Raw genomic sequence first — 12,200 nt, forward strand, 5'->3', positions numbered from 1 at the left:
TCATAGCCTGATGTAAGCCGAGGCTGTAATTTATTTGCCTATTTCTCCTTTTGGTTGTTTACCAAAACAGCCTTGTTGTTGTTATTCAGTCACTAAGTGATGTCTGACTCTGTACCCCATGGACTGTAACACACCAGGCTCCTCTGTCCTCCACTGTCTCCCAGAGTTCACTCAAATTCATGTCACTGAGTTAGTGATGCTATCTAACCATCTTATCCTCTGCTGCCTCCTTCTTCTGCCTTCAGTCTGTCCCAGTATCAGGGTCTTTTCCAGTGAGTTGGCTCTTCACATCAAGTGGCTAAAGAATTGGAGCTTATGAATAGTCAGGTCAGTTTCCAACAATCTTGTACACCAATCCTTATTTGCACTTCTAATAATTTCCCTTCTAAAATGTCAGTCTGTTGGTTGACTCAGTCCAACAAGCATTTCCTGAGCTTCCCTGTGGTGGGCCCCGTATTGAGCCTGGAGACGCACAAGAGGTGGGTGAGAGATGGAGGAGAGGCCCCAAAATAAGGAGCTGTGAAAGCCTGAGCTAATCACTGTATCTTCCCTCACCTCTTGTGTCTTCATCTATGAAATGAGCCAAGTAGTGAAGGGCCCTGAATGCTAGGCTAGGGAGTTTGGATATTATCCCAACAGTGATGGGCAATTACTGAAGATGTGAGAGAGAAAGAGAACATTGCTCTACTTTGTACCCCATCTGAAATGCCTCTATCTTTTGGCAAACTCCTACCCATCCTTCAAGAATCAGCACCTGGCACAGAGTGTTCAACACTGGGATGATGACGGTGGTTATGATGGTGATGGTGGTGGTAGTGGTAATAGCAGTAATGGTTACAGAAGGCTCACCGTGTGCCAGGCACTACTGTCAGCACTTTACATACATCATCTCATTTAACCTAATGAGGTGAGTAACTATGAAGACCCCACTTCACAGATGAGGGAACTGAAGCATTGAAATTTTAGGTATATTTCCTGAGTGGTTCCTTTTCTCCACCCACCCCCAGAAACTTTGCTTTATTGATACCTGGTAGGAAGATGGCAGCCCTTGTTTGGGCTCATAGTACCTGAGGAATGAGAAGAAAAGACTTGGCCATGTCCTGGGGGCTGAGGAAGAGGGGTAGCGGATGTAGCTCTCCCCAGCTGGCGTCTCATCTCAAGAAAGCTCGGGGCAAACTAAGCTTTCCTAACAGAAGGTGCAAGTTTCCTTCAGTGCGAGGCAGGACTGGCTGGCTGTTAGGCAGATGGATAGTGGGTGGCTGAAGGAGGACAAACAGGTGAATGGAGGATTATCCAGGCAGATTATCTGTGTAAGAGATGGATGGATGGTTAGAGAGGGTCCCAGCCAGGTGGCGCTAGTGGTAAAGAATGTCAGTGCAAGAGATATAAGAGACGCGGATTTGATCCCTGGGTTGGGGAGATCCCCTGGAGAAGGGCATGGCAACCCACTCCAGTATTCTTGCCTGGAGAATTCCATGGTCAGAGGAGCCTGGTGGGCTACAGTTCACAGGGTCTCACAGAGTCGGACATGACTGAAGTGACTTATCACAGGTAGGTGTGATGATGCACAGAAGGAAGAGGGGAGGAGGGATGGAGGGAGGTGTGCCTGGGTAGTGTGTGGATGAATGAACAAATCTCAGTTTTGCTTTTTGGTAAAATATTAATAATCCCTGTCCTGCCTATGTCACAGGGTTACTGTCAATCACATAGTTCATGAGTGGATACAGATGTGCTTCCAAGATGTTATTATTATTGTTGTTGATATTACGCTTACTCCTGACTCATTCCTGGTTGGGGTGTCGCCCACCAGTATCGCACCAAGACCACCCCCGTTGTCAAGTCCCCCACAGTGGCATCAGAGGAGGCCCCTTCTCGGCGGATCCTCATCTATGGAGTCCAGGGGGAGAATGGCTCTCGTGTGCAGAACTTCGCCCTGGACCTGACACCCCCTCCAGAAGTCGTTTACAAGTCAGAGCCTGGTACCAGCGATGGCATGAACGTGCTGGGCATTGTCATCTTCTCTGCCACCATGGGTATGTGCTGCCCACCACCCCAGGAAGCCTGGCCCTCCTTGCGTTTACCCCTCCCTGCATCCCCTGTCCAGTAACCTGAATAGCCTGGAGTCTCCCCATCTCCAGGAGGTTCCTTCCTTTCCTTTTCCGAGGGAGTGACTCAAGTCCCTATTCCATTACCCAGGGACAAGGGGATGTCCCTAGCCCTCCCTGAGTTGGAGCTGCTGTTCCTCACTGGGAATTCCCCATCCCTGGGTGCTATTTGCCTCCAGGGATGATGGTCCTCTCTCTGAGAAGGCCATGCCTCTGACTTTGCCAGCAGCTGTTTGTTTAAAGCCCTCATTCTTCCCTTCCACCCTCAACCACAGGGCTTTCTCAGTGGGCACCTCTCTCTGCAGACCTGTCTGTGCCATTTCTGGGGGCCCGTGACCATACCTTTTCCTTTGCTGGGTCCCCAAGGCCCACCACAGGCTACTTATCATGAAGCTGGTGAAGTTTAACTTGCACAGGTCCCTTCTAAGGCCTGTATACTTTTTCCTTTTTTAAATTTTGTGTTCTTTTTCTTGAAGAAGGCACCAAACTGTGCAAACTTCAGATCTTACAAAACCTCTGGATATGCCTCTGCCGGCAGCGTCCCCCCCTTGACCACCCCACCGACATATGCACACAGCCTTCTTCCTTCTTTGGTAGCAGTGGTTTGTCACTAAGTCGTGTCCAACTCTTGCCACCCCGTGGACTGTAGCCCACCAGGCTTCTTTGTCCATGGAGTTTCCCAGGTGAGATTGCTGGAGTGGGCTGCATTTCCTTCTTCAGGGGATATTTCCAACCAAAGATCGAACCCACATCTCCTGCATTGCAGGCAGATTCTTTACCAACTGAGCTACCAGTGAAGTCCTTTTCTTTTTTGGAGTCTAGGAATTCCTAACCCCTCCACAACTATCTAGCTTGTCAGTCCCGCCTCGTCCTTCTAGGTCATGCCAGGGGTCACCAGGAGCCTCACTATAAAATCCTATCAGCCCCTTCCCCCAGCCCCAGCCCTGGGCCTAGTGGAGCGCTCTCCAGCTTCCAACTCCTACACAGGGTTTTCTTCTCAAGTTAATTCTCCCATCTTCTTGGTTTCTTAGGCAAGGAACTTGGGGGTTACTTTCTACTTTGCCTTCTGCTTCAACTCACACCCAAATCCCATCAGGTCTGCCTCTGAAATCTCTCCAGCCTCCGCATTTCCTTCTGCCCACTGCCCCAGCCAAGGTCATTGTCATCTCTCACCTGGTTTCTGGAAAAACTGCCCCAAGAGTCCCCTGTCCTTGTGTGTCCTCCTCACAGGGTCATTGAGTCCCCATGTAAAGCCTCCACTGGCTCGGAGAGGGGTGCCTCTCTCGGCCGGCTCACTTCCCCAGCCGCTCTGCCTGTCGGTCCCTGGAAGGCACCTCCCTCAGCCAGGCTGCTCCTGCCCCTCGCTCTCCGCTACACTTTCCTCATCCTTGAGGGGGCTTAATATTAGTATCCCATCCTGGGGAAAAGTCTAACCCCAGTCAGATGCCCTGTGTTATTCCTTAAACATTTGACCCAATACAACTGCCTACTTGTTAGTGTGGCTGTTCAATGCCTGCGTGGCAGCTGTGTACATCCCATGCAGGCAGACACAGGTCTTGGTCTCCGTGTAGCCCCACAGCCACCACGTGACTGGTTAGAGCAGGTGCTCGGTAGACTGGGAAAGATGGGTGGATGGGCAGATGAATGACAATGGGGAATGGAGCTCTTTTCATCCTGGTCAAAAGGCCAGGTGGGCACACAGAGGGGCCAGGACCTCAGAGACCCTGGTGTATGAGAGGACAGTGTTTGGAAGCATCCTCAGCACCTCTGATAATCTGTCCCCCGCCCTGGACTTTCTTCCTTTTCCCCAGCCATCACCACTCTCTTAGGGCTGGGAGCATACTAAAAGGACATCTATTAGCAGAACTAAAGAAAAGTTTGAGAGCCTTCAACTCGTTTCACTGTTTACTGAGCACGTCACTGTCCGCGTGTCAATGACTATTTTTCGTGTGTCCTCTTGCCTTGTCGATGTCTCTGTGTGCCCCCGCCTGAGTGTGAGTGAGCATACCATGCAGCTGCTCCCCTCACTGAGCCTCCTTCCCCGTTTTCTCCCTGGTGTTGGGATGTGGCTGATGCTAAGGTGGCCTTGGCCTTGCTTGTGGGAGGAAGCCCACTGCCACCCTCCGCATGTACAGTTGCTCTAAGCCAGCCAGAGCCTGGGGGTGGAACAGGGAGCTTGATGAGGAGCAGGAATAGCTGGGGAGGGACAGTCAGCGGGGAGCCTGGCTCTGAGTTCAGCCAGGCTTCCACAGGCCAGATGGACAGACCTGGGCCCAGTGTCGCCTGCCTCTCTGGCCTCTCCTGCCCACCCCGGTAGGGCCCCTCCACTCCCCTCCCCCGTGGTAGCTGCTCCCTGTTCCGCATGGGTTCAGACCATCCTGGGCAGGGAAAGAGCTCTTCCCTGGGGTTCCAGAGGCCAGGATCCAGATCCCGCCCCTCACTGGCTGAGTCAGTGGATGAACCTCTTGGACACGGCAACAGTCAGCTCCATGAAGGCAGACACAGAGTGTATTATGCTCTCCATTTTTGTGTCACCAGTGGGAGAGCAGGTGCTTGTCACTGTTCCAGGAGTGACCTAACTGTGGTTATCTGCATGAGCTCAGAACCCCAAGGGGAGGGTGACAGGGGCTTTGGAAAAGGCTTTGTCATTCATTCCCTTGTTCATTCATTCAATGATAAGTTGCCCTCATGGGTTAACTTTCTATTGGAGGAGACAGAACAACACAGTGGATGACTGTTATAATAAGTGATATGAGGGGATCAGAAAGAGATGTGTTAGAGAATAAATGGGGAGTCTGCCAAGGGGGAGTTGGGGAGGTGCAGGCCTCCAGACCAGGGCTTCAGGCATCAGGAACTGAGTGGACAAAGGCCCCACCACAGCCAAGAGCTTGAGGTAGTCTAAAAATGTGAAGAAGGCAGGATGCAGGAACAGAGTGAGGAAGGGAAAGCGGGGGGCAGACAGAGGCGGGAGTTAGAGGCATGGCCAGGCCAAGTGGGGCCTGAGCCAGGGTGAGAGGGGTGGGCTGTTGGTTACGGTCTCTGTGTGCAGGAAAGTCAGTTGGGGGTGTTGGCAGGGAGCATTTTTATCTTTAGAAGGTGGCACGTGCAGCTGGGTAGAGAGGAGGAAGAGATGGAGCCCCGTGGGGAGGTCACAGCCCTCTCCAGCGGGGAGGCCAGGAAGGGAGGGGAAGCAGGGGGGAAGCGCCGGGTGGCAGAGGCTGCTGGGCTGTCGGCCAGGCGCTGAGATCTGTGTGTGCCCGTGGTCCGTCCGTGCCTAGCCCCAGCACGTGCTGGCTCATGCAGGTGTCAGGCAGGTCTGCCTCCCTCTGCCAGGTGTCATCTGCCGTGTCCCCGCCCTCCGCAGGCATCATGCTGGGCCGCATGGGTGACAGCGGGGCCCCGCTGGTCAGCTTCTGCCAGTGCCTCAACGAGTCTGTCATGAAGATCGTGGCCGTGGCTGTGTGGTGAGCCTCGTCGCGGGGGTCGAGGGTGGACTCCTACCTACTCCACCCCCTTCCAGCCCTGTCCTGGGCAGCTGGAGGGACCCCATGGTCCCGTAGGAATGAGCAGAAAGCTGCACAGGAGGATACCCCCAGCCCTGCCCAGGCCAAGTCCCAGCCCCGGGCCTGCCACTTCTGGCCCCGACAGGCCCCCTGGAGGCAAACCAAGAGCTAATCCTCCTGACCTCTCAGGCTGTTTCCCCATCTCCTGGGGCCTCATTAGCTCAGCTTTTGGAGAAAGGAGACCCTGGAAGTGACAGCCAGCTGCCACTCCTTGGCTCAGAGTTCAGACCTTAGGAATCTTCTAGTCCAACCCTGCACAGTGAGATAGGGTAAGGCAGAGGCCTGCCAAGGTCAGCCATAGAGGCTGTCTCATCGCTGGGCTGAAATGTGGGCCTGCAGAAGAAGGCAGAAGGGTGAAGGCTGTGCATGGCTGGACTGGTTAAGGGGGCATTAGTGACACCGTATGCCAGGTACCCAGGTACATAGTCACATTCTATCCTCACAAGAGTCCTGGGAGGCTCAGGGCAGACAGGCCTGGCAGTGATGTAGTGCCCGGGGCCTCCCAGGGTCTTTGCCTGCCTGGTGGTGAGCCAGCTGCCCTGCCCACCCCAGGTACTTCCCCTTTGGCATCGTGTTTCTCATCGCTGGCAAGATCCTGGAGATGGACAACCCCACGACCGTAGGAAAGAAGCTGGGCTTCTATGCAGTCACCGTGGTGTGCGGGCTGGTCGTTCATGGCCTCTTCATCCTGCCCCTGCTCTACTTCTTCATCACCAAAAAGAACCCCATCGTCTTCATCCGCGGCATCCTCCAGGCCCTGCTCATCGCACTGGCCACCTCCTCCAGGTAGCCCTGGGTGGTGAAGGTGTCAGGGAGGAGACCATGGCTGAAAGCTATTCTTCTGTCCAGCCATCATTTGTCTGTAGCCATGGAACCATGGAAAGTGTCGATGTGACCTACTTCACAAACTTGGGAGAGGATGTGGTAACAAGACCTATTCTTGAAATGCATGAGCCCCTACCTTCCCGAATGGCAGCCAGCCCTCCTCTGCATCCCCAGGGCTCACTCAGTCCACGTGGGGGTTGGTGTCCACGTGTCAGGCGCAGGCAGAGCTGAAGAGTGATGAGTCTGCAGTCTCTGCCGCCTTTCACTGCCACGTGATGCTTCCATTGGAGTCAGGCCCTCTGCTCTTCAGGGACTTTGCCTGGTTACTGGCACTGGCAGGTAGCCCTGTCACAACGTTGGCAGTGTCTCTAGACAGTGGGAATCTGAGTCATGATTCCATTACCCACTAGCTCTGTGACTGCGGGCAAGTCACTCCACCTCCCTGGGTGGTGGGGTTAGTTTCCTCATATACAGACTGGGGATCACTGTGGCCTCTGGCATGTAGAGTTGTGGTGTGATTAATGGAGATAACCCACTAAGGCCATTCTGGGCTTGGTGAAGCAACACCTGACCTCAAGCATCCCAAACCGCAATTGAGTGCAGAAGACCCAGGGAGATGAAGTCATGCAAACTCTGCTATTGAGTGAGGAGAGGGAAGGAGGTGGTCATTTACCGGGCATCTAACCCTGTGAAGAAACAGTGGTTCTCCCCACAGTGAGTGTCCAAGCTCTATACGAAGGAACTCACCTAAACCTGAGCCCATGTCTCTGGCCTCAAAGGTCTGGCTCTTCCCTCCATCCCTTACTGCCTTCTCTTCCCTAGGCCTCAGTCCCCCAGTCTGTAAAATGGAAATAAGGGCCACCACAGACCTCCTTCCCCGGCAGCCACATAACCCACCCTTGGCAGCAGAAGCACCTCATGCAGGACTCGGGAGGAGCAGAACCAATGAGGAAAAGCCCTAGAAGCCTTGTCTGGGAACCCCATCCAGGGCAGAGGGAGGAGGCGAGAGGGAAAGATGAAGCCCCGAGCAGCTGCTGGCCCCCATGCCGCTGGTTAAGCCCCGCCAGTACCAGCAGCCCTCGCCGTTTCCTACAGGAACAGCAGCCTCGGGCCCAGCATGCCTGGGGCCCATGAGGGGCTCTGGCAAGTGTACCTGGGCCTCCCAGGCAGTGACCTGTGGGGAGTAAGGGCTGTGGGGCTATGCAAACCTGAATTTCAGGCCCAACTCTGCTCCTGGGAGCTCAGTAACAACACAGCTACAAGAGCCAGGGCTACCATTGGTTGAGTACCTATGATGTGTGCTTGCTAAGTCACTAAATCGTGTCTGACTCTTTGCGATCCTATGGACTGTAGCCCGCCAGGCTCCTCTGTCCACGGAATTCTCCAGGCGAGAATACTGGAGTGGGTTGCCATGCCCTCCTCAAGGGGATCTTCCCCACCCAGGGACTGAACCTGGGTCTCCTGCATTGCAGGCAAATTTTTTACTGTCTGAACCAGCAGGGAAGTGAAGTGAAAGTCGCTCAGTCGTGTCCGACTCTTTGTGACCCCATGGACTATGCAGTCCATGGAATTCTGCAGGCCAGAATACTGGAGTGGGTAGCCTTTCCCTTCTCCGGGGGATCGTCCCAACCCAGGGTTCAAATCTAGGTCTCCCACCTTGCAGGCAGATTCTTTACCAGCTGAGCCACAAGGGAAGCCCGAACCACCAGGGAAGCCACCTACGATATGTAGACGCTATTCTAAGCGCTCTCTTGCTGAATCCTAATAGCTCCATAGTGCACCGATTGTCTGGGACAAGGAAACTATGGCACGTACAAGTTGAGGAGGTGCCAAGGCCACTAAGCTAGCGGGAAGCTGGAACCTGTTAAGTCAGTGCCCCCAGCCAGGGCCCTGCTGTTGACCACTTCATCTCCACTCTGCATAGTCATGTGACATGGCGTCAGCCCCTCCTCCCCTCTGGGCTTCATTTCTTTACCTGTTAAAGGAACTCAAAACCTTCCTAGCAGGAAGCCATGAGGTGTAAAGCACAGCACCTGGCACCTATCAGATGCTCTGCTGGCGGTCACTGCCTTCCTGACCAGTGTGCACAGGGGGTCTCTAAGGCCCTGAGCCTGGGCAAGTCTGGCCACATGACTATTTTAAAAGCTCCTTCAGTCTGTTCACCCTAGATGGGCCAGCTGCCTGGCATTGGGGGTTGGGGGGGTCGCTTCTGTTACCGACCAGCTGGCACCCTGGGGGCCCTGACCATCCTGGAGGAGGGTGATGGGCAGACACTGGCCCTTCTATTCACAGCTCAGCCACACTGCCCATCACCTTTAAGTGCCTGCTGGAGAACAACCACATCGACCGGCGCATTGCCCGCTTTGTGCTGCCCGTGGGCGCCACCATCAACATGGACGGCACGGCGCTCTACGAGGCCGTGGCTGCCATCTTCATTGCCCAGGTCAACAACTATGAGCTGGACTTCGGCCAGATCATCACCATCAGGTGTGGTCCTGACGCCCTGCACCCACTGTGGATGGGGGATGGTTGCTCTGGAAGGGCTTTTGGGAGTCTTGAGCTCCCATATCTCATGCGGTCTCTGAGGCCCAGAGAGGGCAAGGGGCTCATTCCAGGCCACACAGCAAGTCAGTGCTGGGGTCTCATGATTCAGGGCACCAGGCTCCTTCCCCAGGGCTGCCCTGCAGGTGGGGAGCTCTGAGCAACTTGGGGAGCTAGGGCCCAGAGGAGGGCCTGCAGCGGGGACATGCATAGCAGGAAGCACTGCAGGCAGGCACAGGGCAAGCAGAGGCCAGAGGCGGGACTGAGGACAGTGGAGGGGCTGCTGGTGTGGCCGGAGCTGGGGGATGGTGCCAAGAGAGGACAGAGGTGAAGGGGAAGGCCTCACATGCCAGCCTGAGGGTACAAGTCTGACCCTGGGGACCCAGTGCCAGTGGATGATGGGAGCCTGGACTCCCAGTGCCAGGACAATTTCCTGGACTCCTACAGGGACAGTGGCCCGCCAGGCTCCTCTGTCCATGGATTCTCCAGGCAAGAATACTGGAGTGGGTTGCCACGCCCTCCTCCAGGGGATCTTCCCAACCCAGACACAGGGCTTTCCACAGACTTCTTAGGACGTTCTGCTGAGGCCAGGGATACAGCCTCTGGGACCACAGTACCTTGGGCAGAGGCATGCCCCTGCCCCAAGAATGCCCTGCTGTGGCATTCCTAATAATGCCTGCTCCACAATGCTGGCCCCAGAGGCTCTGGCATTCTGGCCTCCTCCTTGGGCCCAGGGCCCAACAATGCTCTCTGCCCTCTCCTGCAGCATCACAGCCACCGCAGCCAGCATCGGGGCAGCTGGCATCCCCCAGGCCGGGCTCGTCACCATGGTCATCGTGCTCACGTCCGTGGGCCTTCCCACCGACGACATCACCCTCATCATCGCTGTCGACTGGGCTCTGTGAGTGCCGTTCCCCCCACCCTCTCCTGTCCCCTGGGAGGCAGGCGCTCACAGTGGACTGGGGAGCTGTCATGGTTTGGCACAGTGGGTACTCATTGACACCTGCCCAGCTGCATGATCTGTGGGGCCCAGTTTTCAAAAGTGAAAACCTAGGATCCCTTGTCCAAATACTACAAAGAATTTCAGGAGGGTGGGAGCAGAGCATTAGCCCAAGCCCTTTGACACACAGGCCCTGAGGCACCACACAGCCACATGCCTGCATCACCCACTTCAGCACCGCCAGGGGGTGCTGGGCCGGGAGGACCAGGAAGACACCCGTCCTGTGAGCACCGCCCTCTCCCAGCTCCCCTTACAACAGAGGGCCTGCTGCTCACCGCCCACCTTGGCCCACCAGGGACCGTTTCCGCACCATGATTAATGTGCTGGGTGACGCACTGGCTGCTGGGATCATGGCTCACGTCTGCCGGAAAGACTTCGCTCAGGACACGGGCACCGAGGTGAGCACACCGTCTCCCTCCAGCCAGGCTGCCCAAAGGCCCAAGGGTGCAGCCAGGAGTGGTGGGCAGGGCAGCACATCAGCTACCCTCCAGCGGGGCAGCCTTCCACCGATCCCTCCACACCTTGGTCTGCTCACGGGCACCCGGGTGACAGACTCCTCTCACAACTGATTGTTGAACACCCACCATGGCCGGCGGTGAACACAGCAACCTCAGGGAGCCATACCCTCGTGTCCTGTTGACAACAAGGCCAGTGTTCACACGTCTGCTGGGAGCTTCATGGTCCTCAGGGCTCCTTCAACAACTACTTGGAGTGGCTGTCCCATTCCATGGGGAGGACGCTGAGGCTCAGGCAGGGGAGCTGTCCACTCCCACACTGGATCCCAGGGGGCAGGTGCCCCCTCTCCTAAGACAGTCCCAGGAGGCAGGACAACTTGAAACTGGAGCCCAGAGAGGCCCTATGACCTAGCAAGGTCTCACAGCATGTCTGTAGGAAAACCAATCAGACTGTCCCCAGCCCTTTGCCTGTCCAGTCCTCCCTACTGTCTAACCTCAGTCCCTCCTGCTGCTGCCAAGACCTGTTTCCTCTCCCCAGAAACCACTGCCCTGTGAGACCAAGCCCGTGAGCCTCCAGGAGATCGTGGCAACCCAGCAGAATGGCTGTGTGAAGAGCGTGGCTGAGGCTGCAGAGCTGACCCTGGGCCCCTCCTGTCCCCACCACGTCCCCGTCCAGGTGGAGCAGGATGAGGAACCAGCCACCGCCAGTCTGGACCACTGCACCATTGAGATCAGTGAGCTCGAGACCAATGTCTGAGCCTGAGGAACTGCGGGGCCTGGGGAAGGCCTCCAGGGTTAGGGGCCAAGGGCAGGATCTCAATTCACTACTTTCCTGAGCACAAGGGCCAGACTCACACTATCTCCCCACCCTTGAGGGTCCAGAATGGGCTCCACTTGACGGAAAGTGGAGTGTAAGGAAGGGGAAAGACTGCACGTGGGGGTCCCAGCTGGAGAGTTACAGGCAGGCGTAGCCTGAGCCCCGACTGTGACATTTCCACTGGGTTGGCCTGTGCAGGTGGCAGGCAGGGGTACGGTCCCCACTTTCTGGATCACAAAGTTGAGGCTCTGAGAGCTGAAAACACGTGCCCCAGGTCTCGGAACAAGTGATATCAGGACTAGGACTCTAGTTCAAGGCTTTCAAGCCCTGGCCACTCCCTGCCAGAGGACAGGGATGGCTGCAGGGTCAGATGCTGAGAGGGAGGCTCTGCCCCCTCCAGGAGCCCCAGAGCCATCACTGCTTTCAGTTTATGAGGACATAGCAATGTCCTGGTTCTGCCCCAGCTGCGCCCCAGCCCAGGCCCGCCCCCACCCAGCCCCATAACACGTGGCCTCAGACCAACAGCTCTCCCCAAGGACGGGCCCAGCCTAAAGCCGAGACCCACTGCCTTCCACGTGCCACAGCCCGTCCCATCTCCTGGCCTAGCGGTTCTGTCTCATAAAGCTCATCTGATGTGGAGATGAAGATGTCTTCACCAGAGCTTCAAGGCCCCTAGAAACCCCCGGGCTAGTCTCCCATTGGACAGGTGAGCCAGCCAGGACTGGGGATGCAGACTCACCTGGGATGTTTCAGTCAAGCTGCCCAGATGGCCCTGGGGTCAGCACTCCCCACCCCCCACCCCAAAGCCCATGTGATGAAGAGGAGTTAGATTTTCTATTCCTTTCTGTGTTTTCAAGTTCAGTGATAACTAAATAAAGGTATTTTGTTTTTCAA

General features: G+C 55.9%; 1 protein-coding gene across 1 annotated transcript in view; it reads left to right on the forward strand.

Annotated features, from left to right (window-relative positions):
* The window catches only part of SLC1A7 (solute carrier family 1 member 7), a 52,011-nt gene extending 39,811 nt beyond the window's left edge, over nt 1–12,200 (forward strand). The window contains exons 5-11 of the mRNA XM_027537220.1: nt 1,811–2,033; nt 5,470–5,569; nt 6,221–6,454; nt 8,786–8,980; nt 9,801–9,935; nt 10,330–10,432; nt 11,028–12,200. Of these exons, the coding sequence (XP_027393021.1) occupies nt 1,811–2,033; nt 5,470–5,569; nt 6,221–6,454; nt 8,786–8,980; nt 9,801–9,935; nt 10,330–10,432; nt 11,028–11,246 (1,209 nt within the window). The 3' untranslated portion in view covers nt 11,247–12,200. The remainder of the gene's footprint in view (nt 1–1,810; nt 2,034–5,469; nt 5,570–6,220; nt 6,455–8,785; nt 8,981–9,800; nt 9,936–10,329; nt 10,433–11,027) is intronic.

Source organism: Bos indicus x Bos taurus, chromosome 3, assembly GCF_003369695.1.
Source record: "Bos indicus x Bos taurus breed Angus x Brahman F1 hybrid chromosome 3, Bos_hybrid_MaternalHap_v2.0, whole genome shotgun sequence".
Lineage (NCBI taxonomy): Eukaryota > Metazoa > Chordata > Mammalia > Artiodactyla > Bovidae > Bos > Bos indicus x Bos taurus.